The following is a 25,188-nucleotide window of genomic DNA, read 5'->3' as shown; positions in this document are numbered from 1 at the left end:
GCACTTCAGTTCCTTCCATTATCTCGTCTTCACCCAAACACGCTAACCACATGTTATAAAGATTACAATTGAGGTTGCCAGGGGTTGGAGCATGGGAGAAGCAGGAAGAGCCTAGTAAAACGGTATAAACTTTCCATTGGATGCTAAACAATGTCTGAGGATCTGATGTGTAGCCTGGTGACTATCCTTTATAATACTGTACTGTATAATCAAAGTTGGCTCAGAAAGTAGAACCTAAGTGTTCTCACACAAAGGAAAAAGAATATAGGAGGTGATGGACATTATTTTAATTAACTCATTGGTGGAAATCCTTTCATAATGTATATGTACATCAAATCATGTTGTACATTTTACATATATTACAATTTTATTTGTCAATTATACTTTAATAAAGCTGGGGGTGGGGGAGAACTATAAACTTGTAGAGAAGTGATAAGACAAAGGAAAATGCCTTTAGGCTTTAGGGGTGACAAACTGTGGGAAGGCAAGTGTATGGGGGGGAAACTAATACAAAGCTAGGGTTGTTTTAGTAAGGTCTGTTGTGTAGATTCCTGTGGTACCAGCTCTAGTCTAATATTAGAATCTAGACTAGTCTCAGTGACTAAGAATCCTCCTTCCTTTTCTGGTAGAAACAGAAAGCACAGTTTTTCTTATTAATTGCCTTCAGCCCAAAATATTTTAAACGGTTTAAAAAAATCCATACCCAATAATTCAACTCCTAGGAATAATTCCTCAGGAAACAATATAAAATATGGGCAAAGATGACAAAATTATATGCTGCAACATTATGTATAACTGTGAGCACTCGAAAACAAACAAAATATTTAAAAAGAGTTGCCTGATGGAATAACTGTAGTGCTTTCTTTCACTGGACTGATGCAGCCATTAAAAATTTCATTTACAAAATATGTTTGTTGGTATTGAGACCTATTTATGATAGATGTTAAATGGAAAAAGCAAGTCACAAGACTATAACAACACTTTGACTATGTAAAACCATGTTCATCGCATTTATTGAGGGATCCATCTGGTTGAAAGAAACACTCAAATCAACTTAAGCAAAAAAAAAAAAAGAACAACAACAACAAAAAAAGAAAATATTGCAAGGGCATGAGGAGTCTCCTGGATCTCAGGTGGCAAGTGGAGAGCTCTCAGGAACCAGTACTCTCTCCTGCCTCCGGGCCCCCCTGTTCTCCAATTCTAATTCCTTTATCACTTTCTCTGCCCATCAGCTTTTTCTCCTCTGCTGCATGGGACCCAACCATGACTTTCCAGTTGAAACACCCAGCTAGATTCTCGCTAACACAATTCCAAATTTCTAGCATACAGAATTGAGTTGTCCTGGCGTGGGTAGGCATGTTTACTTCTTGTTCAACTGAATATGAGTAGGGGTCATTTTGTCCACCTTGCTGCAGGGGTGCATCCTGGTAGCTGCGTTATCGGGGCAGAGTGCAGGGAAAAGGCAGTGGGGCAAGCAGACACCTGAGAGGTAGCTAGGTGTTATTGTCATGGAAGGAAGGAAATGCACCAAATTTTTACTAATATTTGTCACCGAATGACTGGATCATGGTGGCCTTTATTTTATGTATGCTATTTTATATTTTACATGTTTTCTGTAATGCTCTGTATAATTTTAGAATCAGGAGAAAAGTGGGTTTAATTTGTTGTTTTAATTTATAACATGTGTTGAGTCTCATCTCTATTATGTGCCAGTCTGTTGGGTGTGGGAGATGTGAAGTTAAATGATTAATGGACATTCTCTGTCCTCAATGAGCCTGCCTCGTGTGCCAATTGCCCCTTCCTGTGTTTATACTTACCTTGCCAAGATCTGGTGGGATTCTAAATGGTTTCTGCAAACAGTGCCATTAAGTTATGAAACTCTGAATTCCAATAACAACTGTAGTCCACACTATGTGATTTAGTTATTTATTATATGCATTTGTTGATTTTTGAATTGTTTCAAATGAATATATCTTTTTAAAAAAAAGAGAAAAGAAAAACCACTCTTAGTATTTCTTTAACACTCTTTAATTGACTAAACTGTCACGTTATGTGCAATAAATATTAGCTTGCTAATTAAAATTCACCTGAGTCACCAAAGAATTGACTTTCCCACAACTCCTCTTTGTTTGAATTTCATGGATCTGTGTGTTTTATTTAAGTAGCTAGTTCTTCCCTTATTTTTATGAAATTAGCCTAAATTCCTCTTTCACCATTCACATGTCCTTCATCTTCACATTTCAACCAGCCAGCACTCGAGGTTTCATGATTGCAAACATGGCCATAAATGTTTATTTCAGTTAAGAATTTATCTTGATAGAGTATAAAATCATATTTAAGTGTTTCTTGTTTCATATACACAAGGAACTGTATCCCTAAAATTCTGACATATGGTCCGTCAATGAGTTTTTGTGACTTTTCCTATGGCTAGAGTTAGATTAAGTTGTGAAAACTTTTCCAGTGGTTCCATTTAAATACTGGAAAATCTCATAGGAAAGGTAACATGATATAGTATAAAGCCAGAAAGACCAGGGTTTAGGGTTTGGATATCAGCTCAATTGATAGGGACCACTAGAGAGATGCTTTACCTCTCTGAGCCTCAGTTTTCTCATCTGTAAAATGGGAATCATAACACCTACCTCTCAATGTTGTTAAGATTAAATATGTGTAAAATGCCAGTCACATGTTAGGTGGTCAGTAAACATTTGATGAAATGATGAAATGGAAAGAAAGTAAAAAACTATCAGAAATAATCACATAATTGTTCTACAGGGAAGTAAGAATCCTTAATAAAAGATACAGAACTCCTTTTAGAGTCAAATTACAGGGCAAAGGTCAGCCCCTCCTTCAGTTAAAAGCTGGGGGCAGGGCTTAAGAAGGAAGTACCAATCTTTCCCCAAGCCTCACTTCAGCCTTAGTCCTAAACCTGAAAAGGCTACAGCCGGATGGAGTCTTAGATCACAGGACACTTCCTAACTGAGAAGCCAAGAAAACTTCGTGCAAGTTGCCTCTTAAATTTCGTGGAGACTCAGGTATAAAAATACCCTTACTGCCACCTACCTGAAGCAGGAGAAACCACTGACAGCTTCGAGACCAGGTAACAAACACCAAGAGGCACCAGTTTTTGTTCTCAGCCTTCCCAGGAGTGCACGACGGATCTTCAGAGCTGGTTTTACTAATGAGGCAGTCTAACTAGGGGAGACATTTCCTGAGTTTGTTCAAAAGTCCCTCTCAGAAAGCAAAATGACAGTTAAGAGTCTAGTTTATTGGGTTTCAAGGAAAAAGAAAGATATTCAGGTTTCTCTTTCATTTCTCCTTTGCTACAGAGGGTTGGGGGTAGTTCAGTTAAGATCATGTAACTGGCTGAGTCATTTTTAACATGATGCAGTTCTGTTGTCATTGAATATATGACAAGGTATGTGATGCTATGACAGCTGGTGGCCCATGGAGATGCTGACTCCCTCCCCTGGAACAGAGGGGGGGCTGAGGGCAGGAGTCCTGGGTTTGAGCCCAGAGTCCTGAGCGCCCTGTGGGAACTTGGGCACAAGGTCTAGTCCTGGCAGAGCAGGACTAGGTGACACGGGTGATCCCTCTCCCTGCCCTCTGGGGAGCTCCCTTCTCTCTGTCTGCCCTCCCCCTTGTCCTCCCAGCTGAGCCTTAGTCCTTTTGTTTGAACAATACCATGTTTCCCCTAAAATAAGACCGGGTCTTAGATTAATTTTTGCTATATGAAGGCTTATTTTCAGGGGATGTCTTATTTTTTCATGTACAACAATCTACATTTATTCAAATACAGTCATGTCATCTTCTTCTGGAACATCGTCGTAACGTACTAAATGCTTCCGTCTGTCTGTCTGACGATCTTAAGTGGGGCTTATTTTCCGGGTAGGTCTTATTTTCAGGGAAACATGGTATGACCTAAGTTTCTGTCTTTCAGTTTAGCTTCTATTATAGGAAGTGAAGACATTTTACTGCATTCCTCAAGTTTGGAGAAGGAAGGAAAAGGGCAGACTGCCTCTGAAGGGCAGAAGGGGGCGTAAGGTGCTCAAGAGGAGGCTCCAGGCAACCAGACCAAACTTAACTCATAATTTGGTCTGCGAACCTCCCTCAGAGACGAGCGTTTACACTGGTGAGCTACCCCCGGGCCACCTCTGTGTGTCCCGAGCAATGGAAGACAGCTTTTTTGCTGAGCCTGTTGCCCAGCGGGCCTCCAGGCCTCTCACATTTGGGTCAGGCCGACACAAAGTGAACCGAGGGTAAGTTCTGTCCAGCTGACTTGGAGCACTAGTGGCAGCCTCTGCGCGGAACCACGAGGTCTGCACCAGCGTTGTTTCCTCTATTCACTCATCCATTACCTGCCACAGGAAGGGACGTGAAATCTTACCTCAACAAACAAATCCAGAGCTAGAAAAATTCCAAATGTCCCAAAAGGGTTTAGATGCCTCCCCAGCTGAACACACAGTACCCACCCAGCAGCACCTGCTCTGCCAGTCACCTAAATGACAAACAAAGGGGAGACCCCGAGGACTTCAGCCACGTACGGGGTTAGGGGGTAAAGAACTCTCTGGGAAGGAAAAGAGGCCAACAAAAGAAGCAGGGTAACCTTACTTTTGAGAGTACATTGGTGTAGTTCGCTATAGATAAGAAGAGAGTGTGTAAATATAAGGTGATAAGAATAAGGTGACCCATGACTCACTGAATTAAAATAAGCCTCACAGGTCTTATTGGGGAGCTAGTTCTCCCCTCCAGGCTCTGAACCAGCGCTCAGGAGACCCCAACCCAGGGCTTCATTTCCATGCACATAAGCATAAAACGTATGGTGTACGTTTCCAAAACCCAGAAATCAGGCTTTTACTTTCAATAGCTGAGAGCAGAAGAGATCCAACATGTGATAACACTAACTCACTGCTGCTTTAAAATAAGACTTAGCTATACATTCAACAAAAGTTCTCCCTTAATTTACAATGAGGTTTAGTAGGGGGAGAAAACGTACAAGTTGTTAAAGGATTTAAAGTGTCTTAACTAATACTTTCATGTCTCCACGTATTCTCTTTCAGCCAAGTGTCTTCCAGGCCCTGGTCACAGCACACACCCTCCTCCACCCTTTGGTAGGGTCTCCGCATTCATGGGGCCATTGCCTGAGCACCGCTGCTCTTTCTGCTTCTTTCTCATCCTTGGCCTTTCCTGTTGCTTGGGCCAAGAACTCTTTTCCTTTCTAGCCGGTAACACAATAAAAATCTCTTCTTTCACAAAATGGAAGGACTATGTACTCCATCTTGACGTCAGTGTTTTCCCCCCTTTTCTGATGTTACTCTTGAATCAGAATTTAGCAAACTTGTTTCTTGAAGAAGTCCAACCCTTCTTCTCTTCAACAATGCCACACATATGTGCACGCACACACACACCCACACAATTTTGATGTCCTCACACTACATTAGAAGGTTTTCTTGTTTATTTCTTTTTTTAACTTACATGGATGTTTCTTCGAAAGCATAGTATTATGGCTTGAAGAGACAGCTTACCCTCCTACCTTCCTACATAGCTCCTATAGCACCAGCCTGTACTTCCTGCTACAGCATCCTGAGCTACCCAATTGAAATGGAAGCTTCGATTTAAAAACCTCATAAATCCTCCCCTGACACATTGCAGCTCTGGGCTCAGCCCTTTCCATTCCAAGTTGCTGCCCAGGGTTCTGACCACACACCCCACTCTTGCTTCATCATTTCTGGCTCATTCTCTTGCTTGTCTCACGTTGCTCCGTCTTGACCCTTGGTCGACTTGACTCCCTTACACCTTACTCAGGTCTCAATATTTCTAAGCAACATCTTTCATTCTCGGGGTTGCCAGATTTGAATAAAAATACAAGATGCCCAGTTAAGTTTGCATTTCAGATAAACAAGAAATAAATTTTTGAAATACAGATGGTCCCCAACTTAATGATGGCTCAACTTAGTTTTTTGACTTTACGATGGTGTGAAAGTAATGCACATGTTAAATTACATGAGATAGTCAAACACTTGACTATAAAATAGGCTTTGTGTTAGATGATTTTTCCCAACTATCGGCTAGTATAGGTGTTCTGAGCACATTCGAGGTAGGTTAGGCTAAGCTATGTTTGATAGGTTAGGTATATTAAATGCATTTTTGACTTATGATATTTTCAACTTATCTGGTTTATCTGGACGTAACCCCACTGTAAGTCGAGGAGCATCAGTATAAGCATGTCCCATACAATATCTGGGACATACTTCCACTAAAATTGGATGTTGTTTATCTGAAATTCAAATTTGACTGGATGTCCCATATTTTCTCTGGCAGCTCTGTAATCATTTTTCATTCATTCATCAAATATTTATGGAGAATTTACAATGTGTCAGGCATTGTGCTAGGTGCAAGGGAAGCCAGCCAAGTACCAATCTTATTTTACAGTATATATACTTTACATGCACACAGACACACACACCATATATATATGTGTGTATATATGTGTATTTATATGTGTGTTTCTTATAGTCATATATGTGTGTTTCCCTAGTTTGTTATAGTCATATGTATATATATATACACATAATACATATGCACATATATATACATATATATACATATATGTATATATATACCTATATATATACACATATGACTATAAGAAACTGTAGGGAAAGAATGTGGATTTTGTGCTAAACCTAATATTTGCATGTCACTAGTTAGTTTTCTTAATTGCTGCACTTGATGAGATTGCTTTTATAAATATTAGCATTTACTTACAAAAAAGGCAACCTATTAATATAATTTTAATCAATAATGCTAATCTTTCTTGAGCATTTATCACCTACCATGCAGAATTTTCAGTGCTTTAGATGTACTAATTCTTTTTATCCACATCCCAACTGGATGAAGCAGGATTTTTTTATCCCCATTTTAGAGATGGGAAAATGGAGGCACAAATAAATTAACAAATGTACCAAGTCACACAGTAGTAAGCAGAAGACCCAGGATTTGAACGAGGTGATCTGAATCAAGAGACCAGCATGTTAAACCACTACTCTATACAGGGCAACATTTACATTATTGCTTTATAGTTTATAAAGGATTTTCACAGTTTGTAATGTAGTCGTCCTATATGGTCAGTGGCTTAGATAATATGAATTGCATTTTATAAATATAAAAAGCCATTGCTTTCTCAGGGCCTGGCCAAGGAGCAGTTCCTCCGGTGAACAGCTTCCATATCATCTGGTGTGAGGCTCTTCCTAATAAAGGAGAGGAAAGAGCAATGGAAACGGGAAGCTTCTGGCAGGCCTGCAGGGGAGATATTTCATCTCCTACACCTCCTTCAGATAGTAGAATCAGAGAGAAAAGATAGAGAATATTTGGTATAGAAAGCAAGGACCAAAGGGATTAAGTGACTTGCCCAAGGACTTTGCAAGTTAGAAGCTGAACCAGCCCTGAGCCTCCAGCCTCCAGACGCCTAGTCCAGTCTCTCTGAACTAAGTCACACTGCCTTGAACCCTGTCTGCAGTCACTGTCCCGTTTCTCTATGAGTTGGTCTTGGTATGAGAGGGTCCTCTGGAAAGAAAAGGAGGGATATGCCAGTCAATCCGATTAATATCACTACAGTTTATTTATTATCACACAAATTCACATGCCCAAAGACAGTCTTAAAATTAAGGGAAGGGAATATGATGAAGAGCCACCTCAAGGATGGAGTTAGAGGGCCTGAGATGACAGTTATACTAGAAAAAATTAGCAGCTACCATTTTTTGAGTCAGTTCTGAATTGGGACTTCTCATGAATTGTCTTGTACCCTCACAATACCCTACAAAATGACTATTATTATTTTCAACTAATCTATAGGAAACTCAAGTTCAGAGAGGAGAAGTAACCTGCCCAAGTCACACAGCTAGTCAGTGCTATGGCCAGGATTTGAACTCAGGATTTTTAGTCTGAGAACCAAGCTGTTTTCCAGTACATCCACTTTAATCCAATGAGGGTTGGTAGATCTGGGCTTTCTGGCATCTGGGACAGAAATGAAAATGTAGTCCTTAACATACAACAGAAAAAAAGCAACGCCGATTATTAACAAAAAGAAATTATTTCCCAGCAGGAAACCAGAAAAGGAATTATTTCATGAAAGCTTACATTGAACAAAATCAGTTTATTATTATCTCTCTGGTTATTAATATGGAAATAAAGATGAAACCCTTCCATCCCCATCACTTTTTTTCTTGTATCGATCTTTCTAAAACATGTCTGTGATCACATCACTCTCACACTCAAAACTGAATTGCCTCCATCAGTGCTCTTCAAATATGTAAAAAATAGCAGGATTTTTTTCCAGATGAAATCTTACATGGAATGCCCAATATGGCAAGAAAGAGAAGCAATTCTGCACAAGCTAAAGTAAAGGGTAAAGGAAAAAGGGAGAGAGGATGGGAAGGGCCAGGGACCACAGACATGTCCCTCTCCTGAGCTGGCCTCCCCCTTTGCCCACCTATCCTCTTCCAAGAAGACCTTTAACTGCCCTCCACAGTCTAGGCCTTCCTTTGAAATGTATTAATCGACCAGCATGAGAAAATGGAAAGCTTTCAGGCTAATATTCAGAGACCCCCATAACCAGGCCCCAACTGCCACTTCAGTTATTGTCCCTCCACATGCCTGAGTCACAGCTACCCACGAAGCACATGCGTGTTCTACCCCAGTTCTCTCACTCCTCTTCAAACACATCCTAAATTTACCCATAGTCTACCCTCTGCCCATCCTGTTCTTAGCCCCAATATCCATCCACCCACCTAAGCTCTTTCTATCTTTCAAGGAGCCTTCACTTGCCTTCTGTTTGCAGCTGCCTGTTCCTCCTCCATCTCCCACACCTGGCTATCTGCATCTCTGTTTCAACTCCTAGCTCACTCTCTGGAGTTATCTATGTACATGTCTCTCTTCCTCATCTCTATAAAAATGAACTTTCCAAAAGCACCTTGATTTTTCTATCTCTGATTACCCTTTGCCTCCCAGCGCAAACAGAATAGGTGCTTGACAAATGTTCATTGAGTTTCACCCCTGTGTCTCCTTACCTACAAGGAGTAGATGGCCCAAAGGCAGAAAGATCCATGTGGGCTTTGTCGTTGCAGACCCGCCATGTGCACCACCAGTGCCTGCGATTTGGAGGAGATCCCCCTGGATGACGAGGACCCAAACAGTATGGAATTCAAAATCCTGGAGTTCTATGTCAAACACCATGTCTTCAAGAAGAGCTCTGCTGTCTGCTCACCAAAGCCGCTGAGAACAAGAAGTCTATCCCAGAGAGGACTGGGGATTTGGTCAGCAAACGAGTCATGGACACAGGTGCCCTGGCCTTGCAGACATTCTCAATCCAGTGAGAAGCCCATAAACCTTGCCAAGAAAAAGTCTTCTTGGAGAACACTCTTGGGAGGAGGAGGAGTGAAAGAGGAAGCCTCACAGAGCTCGCTTACGGTGATCCAAGCTGAAAGTCAAAGTATCCTGGCGGGTCAGGATGGTCTGCCCACTCAGCAATCACCCAGGTCTCCTTCTAACGTGCAACAGTGCTTAGAGCCCGAAGGTAGGCTTTTGGGGACTTCTTCCTCTCCCACAACCAAATCTTTTCCTTCTCTGTGTGCATGGTGGTTCATCTCCTCCCAGCTGGTACCGTGGCCTCAGGCAGGCCACTCATCGTGCCTCTGTTTCCCAAGTTATTATTATTCAAGAATAATTGCCCTACTTGTCTCAAGACTGAGCAGGGAGGAAAAGGATGGCAGTGAAGTATGGCAGAACTGGTTTTCTGGCTCCACTGTCCATAAATAAGCTTGCTGCCCAAATTCCTAAACCTCTATGTCAGAGATCAATAGAAAGGAAAGCGCTCTGGACAGGGGCGCAGGCCAACTCGCTTCTCAGCACCTCTGTATTTTCATCTGCATATTGGGGTATCCCGCCCTCCCCAACCTTTTAGGGTGGATGGAAAGATCAGGCAGCTACATACAAAAATACTTTTCAAAGTCTAAACCACTCTAAAAAAACAGCTGAGACGCATTTTGACAAAATCTTCCCTCAGTGGGAGAAAATACATTGTATTGAATAAAACATTTTCGCAAAAGTCTCCCTTCATCCACAAACCTTGGCATAAGCATCTTCTTCCCCTTCAACAATGCCTAGTGCCTGACGCCTAGTTTTAAAAACAAACAAACAAAACCCTCCTGCTGGGCTGATGGGACTGTGTAACTTGCCAATAATTAGTCAACAGGTGGCAGTAACGTCTCACTTTTTAAATCTTGCGAGTGTCCTAGCTTTCTTGGAGACTCAGCTGACAAGTGGACAGCTTTAGATCATTCAGTCTGATCAAGGAAACTACCACTTCCCATTAGACACAGAATTTTCAAACAAGAGAGGCGAGAGTCAGATTATCTTGGAAACTCCTCTCCCCAGTGGTACAGCAAGCCTCTGCTGGGGGTGGTCTCTGAGCTCTGGAGCAAACAGAACACTTCAAGACACCTAAAAAGCCTGTTCTTTGGACTTTGCCAGGAGACAGAGGAAGATTTTACAGACTTTAATCTATCTTCTGGCTTTTGTGCGTTAAATGACATTCTGTATCTCCATACCACTGAACTGTCATTTGACCATTTTTATTGCCTAAAATTTCAAGATCTCTATATAGATATATAGATATCTCTAAAAAAGTAGAAACGATTACCTCTTAAGGGGGCTTAACTTTGAACATTCATGCACAATTGTCCTCACTTCTCTCCTTTCTCTTTTCTTACTTTCTTGTTTAGTTACATATATGGGTGGTTAGTTGGTTTTATGTTGGGTGTAACCCAAGAGAGCCTTGCATTCTATTTCTATTTTGCCATATATAAGTCAGAGCTCAGAAGTTGGTTCTTTTAAAAGAACCTAGGTTCTTTTAACTAAAGTCACAATGTTGCCTGGGCTGCCATTTCCAGAACTCAGACACCAGGCTTAAGTGAGAACTGTAAGGTGATGTCCCAACACCAATGTCTAGCAGCAAGAGGCCTTATGATGTAGAAAAATGGATGTCAGTACTAATTTTAGAAACTATCAACCCAGGTTCTTTCTCTTGTGAATCTTTTATTTCTCCATAGCTATGATTCACTAGATGTGGAATGTTACAGTTAGGATTAGGCTTAGCAACCTATAGTAGAAAATTCAAATAACTATGACTTAAATAATACAGAGGTTATTTTTCTCTCCCATTAAAAGAGGACCAAAAGTTTGGCAGCCCAGGCCTGGTATGGTAGCTCCATAGTAATTAGGGATTCTTATTCTACCATCCCTCAGCTAGTGGCTTCCAACCTCAAAGTCACCTTATTATATTCCAAAGTTGCTGCTGGGACTCCAGCCATCATGTCTACTTTTCAAGCAGGAAGAAAGAGGAAGCAAGGGAGGACAAAAGGGTGTCTTTTTTCTGGATAACTCAGCTATCTTTTGGAGCACTTTCTTAAACTGTACCCAGTTTCTGACATCTCACTGGCCACTCCTTACTGCAAGGGAAACTGGGAAATGTAGTTTTTTCACCTGGGTCCATTGCTGCCTTTGACATTTCAGGGGTCGGTTACTAAAGAAGAAAAAAACAAATAGTGGGTGGGAAATAGAAGTCTTGACCATATGAAAATCTCTCCCAAATTCTCTGCCCCTTCTTCTTTAAAACAAATGCCTCAAGCTAATGGCCGAATGGCTCCTTCCCAACCCTGCTCTCCTGCTCTCTTTGGCCCCACAATGACCACCCACCAAAATAGACTGCAAAGGATGAGCAGGCTTTCTGTTCTCTCTCCACTCGCATCCAATTTTCCATTGCCTGTCAAATGGAACCTACTCTGACAGGAAGGAAATCTTTTCTTTTTCCAGCGTTTAAAATTAAGGCATTCAAAATGGGAATCTTAACTAGAACTAGTTCATCTGAGTCAAAATGTGTTTGCTTCTAGTCTTTCCTGCATGTATTTCATCGGCATGGCTCACTCCATGCCCACCAAGACATAGAAATCAATAAAACTGAACACAGGTAAGTCAGATTGGGTATTTCTGTACCTGCAGGGGGGTTTGTGATTGCCCTGCCACAAGAAGGGAGGATCTGGGGGGTGAGGAGCGACAGCCTTGGGAGCCTTTATCTGCCTTCTTTGGGTGCACCAGGGGTACAGTGTGACTTCTGGTGGGAGAGCCATGCACGAATCACCCTAGACAGGACGTACAATGTTACAGAGGTAGAAAATGTAAGCTTTCCTTTCCCATCTCCTGGGGACACTGCAAAGGAAGGTTCCCATTGGCCTTGGGATCCAGCCACTTGCCATTTCCTTACCAGCAGCCAAGGGTGGCCAGAATTCAAGAGGAGGCTGGTTAGACTACAATAAGGTGATTTAAAAATGGAAAGTATATTTGGTTTGGTTGTTAAAATGAGAAGGAAGGAAAAGCACTGATTCTTCTGTCCTTGACCTCTCTAATTCGCTCCTCTGTTTTTGAACCCTATGGATGGAGCGTGAAAAACACTGTATTTTAAAGGGAGGCATTATGAACAGAGCATTAGTCTCTGGCCTTTCAGTGAATGCCTTGGGGTTGAAGGGAGAGCAGCAAAGCTGTCATGTATGGAGAAATCCAGGGAGAGAGGATCAGAAATCACCTTGGCAGCTCCATAAGATGACAAAACTTGCTTTTTATGTGACATAATCTCTCCTGAGACCCAGGCCTTGCCTCTTACCTATCCTGGTTTATAAAGCCCGCAGGTTCCCCTGGGTACACCAGCCTTCCAGCACAAACCCTACTCTGTTACTTTCTTCAAGTCTATGAATTAAATAGTACTGTTTTTCCAATATTACATGATATGCCTGCTTCATATTACATCAAAGACAGCTTGTACAAGTTGCTAAAAGTTAAGAACTTCGTAATGAATCAACAGGGAACATTTTACTCCTGAACCCATCAGCAATACCTCCTGCCCACCCCGTCGACCCCATCCCCCACCAGAGGCAAAGCTGACTTGTCTTTCATAGGCTATGACATTCAGGGGGCCAATGTCATTTAAACCTTCATGTCCTAAACTGCTTTATTCTATAGTAATGTGTGCAAATAATGACATGCTCTTTTCCTGGATTATTAATTCTTGAAGGTCATGGGTTGCACTTTACGTGTCCTTGTTTCCTATCAGCATTAATTGGATGTTTCCCAGTAGACCTGGAGGAGAAAAGAGGCACATAACTGTATAAGCAAGGGGAGTTCAGTGTTTACTTGATAATGGGCTTGAGTAATGAATATGGCCCGAGAGCTGGGATATTTCTGTTTCCTCAGTGACCAAGCCCCAAAGGCTTGTCAAACTATTGAATGCCCTCCTATGCACATAAGGGCCAGCTCTCCAAGATATAAAGGATGTCCCAAAAAAAAAAAAAAAAGAAAAAGAAAGAATAAAAATAAAAGCATAATGAGCATTCCCTCAGGCAAAGAACTAAGCACTCCCTTTTGTGTATCTTCCCTCACAAAGGGGAAAAGGGACCCTAATTTTGCAAGACTTCAAAAAGAGGGTGCAGAAGGGCAATTGTTCAAGGTGGCAATCATTCCTCTGTGGATTCCTCCCCCACCACAGCCTCTGCCAGGCAACTGCCAGTGCTTTCTGAAGAATGGGACTCCCCCGTACACACACTCCCAGGCGGTTGCCTCTCACTCTAGGCTGGTCTTTTCATTTCGGGCAACTGAGCATACCAATGAGCTAGACCAAGTTCTTCTGGGAAGGGCCTCTCAGCACCATTTTGTTTTGTTTCAGCTGTGGACCCCAAGGTTGTTTCCATTGCCAACCGAGTTGCTGAAATTGTTAATTCCTGGCCACCGCCAGAAGAGCACCCCCACGGACGAAGCCTCAGGTCTGAAGGGAGGTTTGTACTACAGATTGCTCACCTGAAGGCCCAGGGCTCCTCCCAGCCTCGAGCGGCAAGTGCTAAGAAAGGTAAACTTCCTCCTGAGTGTTTGTGTTGGGCTGCTTTCCAGGCAGAGGCATACAAGCATTTATGTAATTATTCAGCTCAGTGCTCTGCGACCTAGACTCTCTGCTGCCCTGGACCGAAGGCATGAAAACAACACGCTGAAGGCACTGACCTCCAGCTTGAGAGACCAGCCCAAGCCAAGGGGCGTGTGCCAGCAGATTGAAGCCACCTGCCAAGCTTGCTGCTAAGTCCAAAGAAAAGTCTACTGAGGGAGAGGAAGAAGTACAAAATGTGTACTCAACTCGGTCCACAGGGGGAAACGCAATCTTCGATTTAATCGTGTTAGCAATGGCCAGGGACCAGTTTGCTCACAGGAGGTCGTAGGCTGCAGATGGAGCACCATCCCAGGAACTCATAATATTGCCCTCAGCTCCTGTGAAAAAGCAGGGGGTGGCGGGGTGGTGAGTGTCAGACATCAGGTTTGGTACAGAACATTCCGCAGAACTGGGAAGGGGTGACCAAAGCTGTAGCAATAGCTAGGACTATAGATCGCCTCAGACTGGCAGGAATTCTGGAGTTTAGGGGAGCAGAACCACGTGCTACAGGAAGGGAAATGCAGCGCTGCACTCCCTCACTAATGACAGTCCTTGCTCGTAGCTGATGTTCCCCAAACTCCAGTGGAGATGAGGGGCAGAGGTGGCTCCTGGGTCTGCAGCATGGCAGAGCACAGGGCAAAAGTTCTCCCCCCAAAGGTATGGGTGTCTCCCCACCCTGGAAGCAGAGTTTGTCCACCCTGTGCTGTACTGTTGGGACCACAGCCACCACAGGGACTTAGAGTGAGAGGAGAGGAGAGGAGGACCCCTCTGAGTCTGCTAAAAAGTGTCTCCCCTTTGTTGCTATCTCATGTGTGCCTGAGCAATATAAAGCAATACCCTTAAACCAAGCTAAAGCTAAGGCTTATCCTCTGTACATGTGAGAAAGCTGGGCCACTGATACAGCACCTCTCCCAGAGAGAGGCAGCAGGATCAGAGAGAAACAACACATGGGTGATGGAGATACGCATTCTTTCTTCTCCCAGGTGACTTGAGTCTCAGACTTCCCACTTACCTTGCCCTTCACTTGACCTTTTTGAGATGTGACATGCTAGATTAATTTCTTGGCCTCTCTTTCCCTCTTATCTGGGACAAACAGAAGGGCTCCATGACTTCAGAGATTGTGCCATAAGTAAAAAATGCTGTTCTCTCAGTAACTGGCTTTTCTCTGAAGTCTGTCTACAGCAATCACCATTTTCCTCATGTTGCCTTGTTAGCACATTTTGAGACAAGAAAAATCCTACTCCACGTCCCCTGTTCCAACATACACACCACAAACCAACTATAGCCATCTCTCTATCCATCTGCCATTTGAGCCTTTGGGGAGGGAAAACTTACTAATTTTATTTATACCCCACCTTGTTGTAAAGACATGGCATACAAAGTATGCATTTTGGTAAGGTAAATCAAATTTGAAAAATAATGTAAAAACAACAGCAGGAAAACAAGGTGGGTTTAGGAATGAGTTTAATTCACAAAATGCAGGCCAGGAAGACTATACCCCCTCTTAAATGGGGGCCACAAATTTGGCTCTTTCTAGCAGCTATTCAAGGGGGGATATGAGCAAATACGGGATTTATGGTGGCCATCTGGAAAAAGTACCATCTGCTCAGGAGAAGTCCAAAGACCAGAGAGAAATTTCTCCTAAATATCTTTAGAGATAGAATCATGTGTAGTGGAACTAACATCTTCAATAACATTCTTACAGTAAATAGAGTGATGAATTTCACGGTGAGAATTGAGGGCTAAGGAAAGAAAGAAGTAGAAAGGAAAGGAGGGGACTATAAGAGAGCGTGTCTAGAATGGTTTGTGCCTAATCAGAAAGGGAAACGTAAGATTTAATTTGCTAAGAATTACAAAGCACTTGTCTACCTCAATCGCTGGGAAAATTTAAGATTTTTTTTTTCTTGAAAGAAATAACTGGGATTTCCCCCTGACAGATGAAGACCAAATAATAGCGAAAATCGTTGAGCTGCTGAAATACTCAGGGGATCAATTGGAAAGAGAGGTATGGAGCTTCTTGAACTAACATGATTTCTTTCTGTGCCCATGCACCGGTACATGAGAATGGAATTGTACTCCTGGTTGTATTGCTTTTGAAAGTTCTGGTTTCCACTTAGTCCTAAATTTTATTTCCCTTGGATTCAAAATTCTTCATGATGGCAGGATCTCAAAAATGAATCACTTTGGAAAACATAAGTAAACCTTCTGGAGCCTCCTTGGAATTTTTGGAAACGAAAAAAGTAACTTTGTTATTGTAAGAAAAGACACCAATAAATTACAATTTGCTGAATAGAATTCTGAATCTAGTTCCCCATGTAACTGATCCTCAGAGAAGTTTAGACTCTTGCATTTGCCCTACAGCCTGGATATCTGAGTCCCGCAGCTGCTCCGAGGCTGGAGCTCTTTCTGACATATCCCCCTAGAGTGGCTGGACTGTTCTCTACTCAAGGTCTTTCTTAGCAATTCAGCTGGGGAGGTGGATTAGTGTTACTTGGAGAACTTTGGATTTCCTGCCATTTAGAAGCCGAGACCTCTCATTCCAATCAGGAACATATGAGAAGTGCCCTCAGATGAAGCAGGCCTCCAGTGTAATCAGAAGGGTTTCTTAACGCCATCTCTTCCACGTCCGTCACCCATAGACCACCAAGTAGTCTCTAGAGTTTGTCAATCAGGCACTGGCCTGGGGACCCATTTCCTTGTTTTGCCAGGATCCACGCGGAGGAAGTCAGGCCTTGGGAGGTAGCCAGTCACACTAGCCCAGTCACAACATGCTCAGTGGCTCCTCTCTCAATGCCTTTGTCAAAGGTGTGCCCAGAGGACAATGACCAGGGTGGTGAAGAGTATGGGAGATGGTGCAGAATGAAAAAGACAGAGAAAACCAGGGATATCAGATTAAAGAAAAGAGAAGAGGGGGGGTGTGAACTTGCCGGCCACAAGTAGGGAGTAGATGGGGGTACAGCAGAAGCAGAACATAGAACATGGTACCTGATTTAAGGACACTTGTTTCTCCAGAACTAAAACCAATGGATAGGAGTTTCAGGGAAAACTGATTTCTCCCCATTTTAAGAATGAATTTTCTAGCACGTGGGGCTGTCTTTCAGATCCAAGGGCTGCCTCATGAAGGAATGATCTTCCTGACACTGGAAGAATTTCAAGTAGATGCCAGTAACGAGCCAGCAGTTCAGTACCTGAACGGGAGAGATCCATTAGATGTCCTAGAGGGTTCTTTATAGCGCGAAGCTTCTGGAGGTCTCACAGTATTCTCCATCCCGGCCTTCCTATGCAGTGACTTGCAGTAGGTCAGGGAGGCCAGCGGCAGGAGGCGGGATAAGGTCAACCCCTCTGGTTATAAAGAGAGATGCTTTCCTTTTCACCCCACAAATTGCCACTTTAAAACACCTCACTTTGCCTGATACACTCTCTTGATGATTTGGGGTGATACTTGACATTATTTACGTAGAACACGTAGCTGTTCTTCCTTTTAAGTGGTTCCCCAGTAGAGGAGGACTCTGGCAGGTCTGACTTGTGTTGTGTGGGGGTGAGTTCCCAACAGAGTGGGACAGGGAAGAAGGACCCCACCGTGGCTGCAGAACGTCTGCAAAGCCACGCATGCCTGACAGCCCATGCAGCCTCATCCCGCACCTCCCAGGGATGCCACAGAGCCAGCTGCACCAAAAAGGGCGGGGGCAGCGGACAGGGACTCTATGGAAGACGTGTCTTTCTGGCATTGGATTTTTCAACTGTTTGTGCTGAGTCCAGCCTTCCGGTCGCCCGCTGAGGTTTGAGTCTAGCTTCTTCAACTGAGTCAATCACTAAAAGGAGGATGCTGGTCGTTTCTGCTTCAGATATATAATTCAGACAAGCTCCTGTGTGACATGAAGTTGGGGGTGGGCTGGGCTCAGATAAAGGACACCGTTCCACCAAAATCTTCCCATAGCATCTGACTCATCCCCTGAATATCCCTTTTATTTGTGGAAAACCTGCTCATCTTATCATGCCTCAAGCACAGACTAGAGGATTTTCAAATAAACACTTAGTCCCTGGTCACTAAGCCATTTCTGTTTTCACATGGCAACTGTCATATTTATAGACATTACACGGATGGCTTTAAATGAGGGTGAGTTCTACCTTTATGACACAAGCCCTGATTTTTTCAAAAGAAGCAGAAGCAGTGTTTATTTTTTTTTGTAAAAGTTATAGTCCAAAGGAGGTAGAGTGGGAAGATATTAGGGGAGGTAAAATAGAATGGTACAAACGATGGAAAGGAATCAGTAGATTCAGGTTGTTCTTTTTTTAAGTGAACATATGTACCTTCCCTGATGCCCCTGTGCTCTCACAGCATCCTGAAAAATTACTAACGTGTCGAGAGCACTTCTCCCTGTCAGGCACAGTGCTAAGTGTTTTATTCAGTTACCCGATAGTAGAGGTACTACCATCATCCCAGTTAAAGGTGACAAACTGAAGCTGAGAGGTTAAGTAATTTCCCCAAGATTGCACAGCTAGTAAGAGGTGGAGCAGAGGTTTGAGCCAAGACGGTGATTTGCAGGCATTGGATTCTGTCCCTGGCCCGATTCTCAAAGCATTTGGCGCGGTCTTGCAATTGTCACTAGACCGTGAGCCCCTTGAGTGAGCGCCCGGGTCTTCATCACCCACAGTACCCCTCCGTTGTAAGTGCTCAGGGAACATTCATGGACTGTTGAATGAGTGGGCTGGTCAGTTTTATCACCTATCATCCCGAAGAAATGAATTCAGAGATCAGGCATGTGCCCGTCCGGTTCTACAGGACACTGTGCCATGGTTGAGACTAGATTGGGTCGGCCCAGTGGCTCAGGTGGTTGGAGCACTGTGTTCCTAATGCCGAGGTCTCAGGTTCGGTTCCCACGTGGGCGAGACTGAATGCCAGGTTTCCTGCTGAGTGCTGTAGTGGCCACTGTTGAACTAGAGAGTCTGCCTGACTGGGCCCATGCTGCTCTACTGAACGCTTATGCTCTTTACACAGCTGAAGAAAGACAAAGCTTTGATGAACAGCTTCCAGGATGGGCTAACCTATGGTGTTTTCAAGACCATCACAGACCAGTTCCTAAGGGGTGTAGACACCAGGGGAGAATCAGAGGTCAAAGCTCAGGGCTTTAAGGTTGCTCTTGCAATAGACGCCACGGCCAAGCTCACCGCCATTGACAACCACCCCATGAACAAGGTGCTAGGCTTTGGAACCAAGTATCTGAAAGAGAACTTTTCGCCCTGGATCCAGCAGCATGGCGGATGGGTAAGTGCATCCTATTTAAAAATAAATCTTCCCAGATCTCAGAGTAGATGGGATAGATCTCCTGGGAGTGTTCATTTTGTTTTTCAGTTTTTTGGGTTTTTTTTTTTTTTTTTTTTTTTTTTTTAAGTGAAGGGAGCACATCTGTGAAGCAGTTCTCATGGGTTTAGGACACTTGAGTGGCAAGAGATAGATCCCACTGATGGGAACATATTTTTGGTAATTATCTTCATCATCAATAAATATTTACTGAGCTCCCAAAGGGTACATGTGTGTCAGGGGAAAGGGACTGATCAGCTATAACAGGAAACGAGGAGATGTTGAGATATAAAATGTTTAGACAGATATAATTTGTTTTCACAAATTTTGCAGGCAGCAGAAGTCTGGCAGTGAGACCAGGAGACGCAGACTCTTCCTCATACTCTCAGATGCTGAGGGGATGGGGATAATCCTCCTGCAGAGATTCAGGGTTCACGACATGTTGTCATTGCTACTTAGACCCAGCATTTTGATGGGGACATTTTGATACAAACTACAAAGCAGTTAAATTTTCATCTGTTTTTAATTACCTGATATCAGGCAAAACAGACATCTTCACCCCCATTCCTCAGCCTGTACCCCTCCCTCATCCTTTATCCCCATTCCTTGAGATTTCCTTTAAACTGCCATGTTCAAATTGCCTTCTAAGGTCAACCTTGTCAAAATGCTTTACCCCAGAGCTTTAAATCTCAACACCTCTATGGCATTTTTGTCTGTTCAAACCCTTCCTCGGAGGAGGACGGACCTTCATCCCATATTATCCTTAGTCCTCTTCCCACTGGAATGCCCCAGGGGCCAGCAGCAGGTTTAAGTGTGCTCTAGGCATGGCCAGCGTGATCCTGGGGCCTCCAAACAGGCTTAGCCTCTCGGCTACTGGAAGGAACGTACAGCTGATCTTGCCTAAGGGGCTGAAGTGCCTGCCATGGTCTTTAGTGGATGCCTTTGAGCTTACCCAATCTTCTGTTCTTTCCCATTTTCTACTTTTGTACCACATAGCCTTTAAGTGGCTGTTCTGAACAACTAAGGCTCTTAAGTATTCTAAGTTCAAGCTGCCTTAACTCATGCTAAGAGGATAAATTCCACAACGTTATTTCAGCTTTAACTGTTCTCCCTTTCAGGACCCCCTCAAGTCTTTCCTCTGCCCCAGAGCCTTTTCTGACCACCCCATCTCAAGGTCCATACCAGCCTCTGAACCTCTCACAACACTTCATATTTGCACTATAATTAATACAGGAAATTACCATCATTGTTGGTTCTGTTTATATTTTTTCCAGAGAGATTATAAGTATCATTTGGATTCACAGGCCAGTTCTCAAAAGCCTGTTAATTAATGTAGCTGAAATGCCAAAAGTGTCTTATAAACAATGGTGGTTCTACACCAAAAGCACAAGTAACAAAAAAATAAATAAATTGGACTACACCAAAATTAAAAACTGTTCTGCTTCAACGGTCACCATCAAGAAAATGAAAAGACAACCCACAGAATGGGAAAAAATATTTGCAAACTGTATATCTGATAAGGGACTTCTATTCAGAATAAGCAATGAACTCTTACAATTGAACAATAAAAAGACAAACAGCCCAATTTTTTAAATGGGCAATGGATTAGAACAGACGTTTCTGCAAAGAAGATACACAAATGGCCAATGAGCATAGGAAAAGATGCTTGCTTGACATCTTCATTTCAACATTAGGGGAACGCAAAAGCCACAATGAGATACCATTTTATACCCACTAGGGTGGCTAAAAATAAATTATTCATAAGTCAAAAAGTGGAAACAAATCAAATGTTCATTAATGATGAATGATGAATTTAAAAACCAAATGTAGTATTACATCCACACAATGGAATATTATTCAGCCATAAAAAGGAGTGAAGTACTGACGGATGAACCTTGAAAACATCATTCTAAATGAAAGAAGTCAGACAAAAGGGCTATCTGTTGTATGATTCCATTTATATGAAATGTATAGAATAGGCAAATTCAGAGACACGTTAGTGGGTTCCCAAGCTTTGAGGAGAGGGAATGGGGAATGACTGCTAATAAACAGGAGCTTCTTTTTGACAGTTGCACAACTCTATGAATACACTAAAAGCCAATGAAGTATATGCTTTAAAAGGATAAAATATATTTATCCTTTTATGGTATATTTCAATAAATTTGTTATGAAAAAGTGTGGTTCTAATAAGCAAATAAAAAGAGCAAAGGAAAAATACAAACATTTTTATTTACTTATTATTTTTTTAAATTTGGATCTTGGTGCTAGAGAGAAAACACTTCTATTTAGAGAAAATAGCTGGATTTTTCAGTAGAAATAATAAAGGGAATTTTCAAAGACTTTAGAATTTGATGGCACTAGTTCTTGATCATTTGTAGTTTCAATTCAAAATTTATTAGTTTACTTTTCCAGGTCATAATAAATCCTAATTTCAAGTCTTGGTCATAATTAGGTTTAATTTGGAGCCCAAAGCTGGAAATTAGGAAAGGGAGGAACAAGAATAAGAGAGAAAGGACTAATTTTTCCAAAGTGACAGAGAAAGAGTTGCAAAAAAATAAAGATATTGATAAAAGAATATCTTTGAGTTGATATGAGCTACAAAAGTGTGGAGAAGTGGACTGAGCCCTCTGCTCAGTTTCCCTGAACAGGAAAGAAAGATGACACTGGGTGGCAAGGCTCCAGGGACTTCCATTGGCCCCAGGTATTTTGGTGGCTCTCTAGAGTGTCCCTGTAGTGGTGCGGAGGGAAGAAAACTATTCCTAGGTTTTTGGGAGCTCAGGGTTCACTCCTAACTGTCTCAGTATTCCACATTTCATATGAGTGCATCTGATCTTGACAACTACATTGCAAATCTGTGAGGGCGGGATTATGTATTTTATCTCTCACACCTCCCATTACTTTTATACACATCATAGATGTTCAGCCAATACTTGTAAAATAACGAATCAACCAGTCAAGCAAATGAATAGTAACTCTGTTTACAAAGCATGTTAAACAAGCTGCCATGAGATTTTAATTTACTCCTTTGTCCTTTTCCCTCACTGTGGAGCACCAGTCACACAGTTACCCTGCTGACAGGCCACCTCACCCAGATTACAGCACTCTGAAAGGAGAGGTTTGCAACCTCCATAGTCATCAACTTTTCTGTATCTATTATTTTGAATTTTAAATACAGCAGCAAAGCCTCTTCCCATCTAGCCTGTTCGCCTTGGATGTGTAGCCTAAGTCCTTAACTGATGTTTTCCTTCAGGTGCACCGAGGACGGCGGTCACCTTTCCAAGCCCTCCCGCCTCCCTCGCATAGTCTCTGAGCCTCGGCTAAAGCCTAGGATCAGAGAACAGCGTTAGCAGGCATATGTTTTCACTTCAACAGTGAATCAAACTTGGAATTTTAAGACTCTATTCCTCTTTTTCCCCTTTAGGAAAAAGTGCTTGGGATGTCACATGAAGAAGTAGACTGAAACATCAGAAGATGTGTAATCTGGAATACGCATTGGCCAGTCGTGGCCCTGTGTACCTCGGTCTCAGCATAGACCCTAGGAGAAAATAAAAATGCCCAAGGCAGATGGAGCATTGAAGTTTTCAAAGCCATTATTCCTGTGAATCAAGAGACATCAGGAGAGGCCTCGTTCATCTCAAGCTCATAAACTGCAGTATAGCGTAGCCTGACATCCATGTTTTTCAGCCCCTCCACTGACTGAGTGTGTGAGGATGTCTAGAAAGACAAGTGGTAATTTTTCTTTCAAAAGTCAGAACAGAAACCATCATCCTGCCTCTGTTGACCACCTTAAGGAAAGTATGTTACAGATATTCGCAAACCTCATGAGGACGAAATGATAAATTGCGCATGTGCCTATTCTTTGGTTTCTAGTACTATTTATTTTTTAAACTACACATGGGATGGCCTACTAATGACACTGTTTCAAGCCTACCTTTAGGAAGATATTTCTGTTCATGTTGGTTGACATAGCTCAAAGAGATTCTTGAGTTTACTGCTATGTCTACTAGTTTGGGGAGATACTGCCATTTCTGCCCTTTTTACTCACTTCTCTGGGAGAATTCTTTAGTTTGAAAAACTTCCATTTGGCAGAAAATAATTATTCCTACTACCCTCAACCCTCTCAGTGACTTCACCTCTGCCTCTCAAGGTCTCTGGAACTTCCTTTGTTATTTTTTTGTGGGAGTGTAATGATTAGTAGCTGGTAAAATAAATATGTGGAAAGACCACTGTCGTAAGTGTATCTCGTGGTTAAAATAAGCAATAAGTAATAGTACTAAAATTTCTGTGAGGATAAAATGAGCTAATTTATATAAAGTCCTTAGAATATGCTTGGTACTTAAAGCCAAGTGTACACTTACGTTCTCTATCATGTGCTGCCCTGAATTAAGCTGAAAATTTCCCCTCTTCTCAAAGCAGTCACCGATTGTTTTTCTGAAAATTATACTGTTCAGAGTGAGGTGTTTCAGTAAGTGAAATATGTTCCACAGTAAGTATGTAAGACACACAACAATGTTTAAAAATACTTTCAAATTATAGGGTCTTACAAATTTCTGGATCGCTAGCACCCAACATATAGCTTTATGTAATTAATATAATAGGTATTTAATAAACCTTTGATGAGCAAATAAATAAATAAGTTAATCAGACATACTTGCAGCTTTAAGGGAAAGTTGGACCTATCTATTATCACGTTTCACTATCTGACCCATCTCAATGAAAATGAGTTAATCTCTTTTACTTTCTTCCCCCACATTGAAAGTCATAAATGTTGGGGATAAAGGAGTTTCCCTTAATAGATGGAGACACTGGAGACCATCTCTTTTCCCACTTTGATCCAACCATTTCAAACTATTTACAGTTCCCCAAATGTATTATGCAACCTTGTAGCCCAGAGCCTTTATAACAATATTTTCTGCATTTGAAGTGTTCTTGCCTGCTGGTGCTCTTTCCCCTATTTCCACTAATTCAACTAACCCTTCCTCATCTTTCCGAACTCACGCCTTCATTTTCTCCAGGAAGCATTGCTAAGCCTCCCTTGGCCACCATGGGGCTACATTTTGAATGCCTTTCCTCATAAGGATGCTCCATAACATGCTGTATAGAGACATTATACTTACTACATTGTACCATAAGAACCAGTCTTTCACACTGGATTGCAAACAATACATGCATGTGAAGAAATGATCCAAGGCTTAGAAAAAAGCCACCTGAAAATATTAAGGGATCACGCTCCAAAGCTCACACAGGGCTGAGAGTAGTGCCTATATCCACTACCGTGTTTACCCAAAAATAAGACCGGGTCTTATATTAAGGTTTGCTCCAAAAGACACATTAGGGCTTATGTTCAGGGGATGTCCTCCTGCAAAATCATGCTAGGGCTTATTTTCCGGTTAGCTCTTATTTTTGGGGAAACACGGTAGCCAGAATGAAAAACACTCAAAATTTGCATGGCAATAGACAGAATACTCACAAGAATTTTGCTTTAGTAATGGGGACAAAATTAGCCCTAGACTAAACATATTTCTGGTTCTGCCCAACAAAGACGAAGAGCAAGAACCAAAAGGATGAAACTGTTTTTTAAGTAACTTAGCTGTGTTCCAGAAGAAAGCTCAATAATATTTATAGGATCCAAAATTATCCAACATCTAACAAGGTAACATTGACAATGTCTGTCATCCAATAGTAAAAGCATGTAAAGAAGCAGGAAGGTGAGGCCCATAATGAGAAAAATCAAGAAAAGGGACCCTGAAATTGATACTGCTGATACAAGTACTAGACAAGGACATTAAAACTATTATAATTATATTTCATATATTCAATAAGCCAAAGGAAAGACTGAACATGTGAAGTACATAGAAATTATAAA

The 25,188-nt window shown here is 42.1% G+C and overlaps 1 protein-coding gene across 2 annotated transcripts; it reads left to right on the top strand.

The window, feature by feature from the left end:
- Positions 1-2,896: 2,896 nt before the first annotated feature.
- BCL2L14 (BCL2 like 14) lies at positions 2,897-23,786 on the top strand. Of its 2 annotated transcripts, none has more exons than XM_019744674.2 (6): positions 2,897-3,097; positions 9,123-9,571; positions 13,769-13,948; positions 15,958-16,025; positions 19,020-19,286; positions 22,744-23,785. In XM_019744674.2, exons 2-6 carry the CDS (start codon positions 9,130-9,132, stop codon positions 22,780-22,782), a joined length of 996 nt encoding a protein of 331 aa, XP_019600233.2. In that variant the 5' UTR covers positions 2,897-3,097; positions 9,123-9,129; the 3' UTR covers positions 22,783-23,785. The 2 variants fall into 2 exon arrangements, with proteins under 2 accessions (XP_019600233.2, XP_074182090.1); XM_074325989.1 differs by having other exon boundaries at positions 2,902-3,032; positions 22,744-23,786.
- Positions 23,787-25,188: the final 1,402 nt, after the last annotated feature.

The sequence above is a fragment of the Rhinolophus sinicus genome, linkage group LG02 (assembly GCF_036562045.2).
Source record: "Rhinolophus sinicus isolate RSC01 linkage group LG02, ASM3656204v1, whole genome shotgun sequence".
NCBI classification, from domain to species: domain Eukaryota; kingdom Metazoa; phylum Chordata; class Mammalia; order Chiroptera; family Rhinolophidae; genus Rhinolophus; species Rhinolophus sinicus.
This window is presented reverse-complemented; position numbering and strand designations above follow the sequence as displayed.

What these genes read in the sequence shown, in the direction of transcription:
- BCL2L14 (XM_074325989.1), top strand. Translation starts at nt 9,130, where the DNA reads ATGTGCACCACCAGTGCCTGCGATTTGGAGGAGATCCCCCTGGATGAC. An exon ending in ACAGTGCTTAGAGCCCGAAG is followed by an intron (nt 9,572 to 13,768) that starts GTAGGCTTTTGG and finishes GTTTTGTTTCAG; the next exon opens with CTGTGGACCCCAAGGTTGTT. An exon ending in GGGATCAATTGGAAAGAGAG is followed by an intron (nt 16,026 to 19,019) that starts GTATGGAGCTTC and finishes CTCTTTACACAG; the next exon opens with CTGAAGAAAGACAAAGCTTT.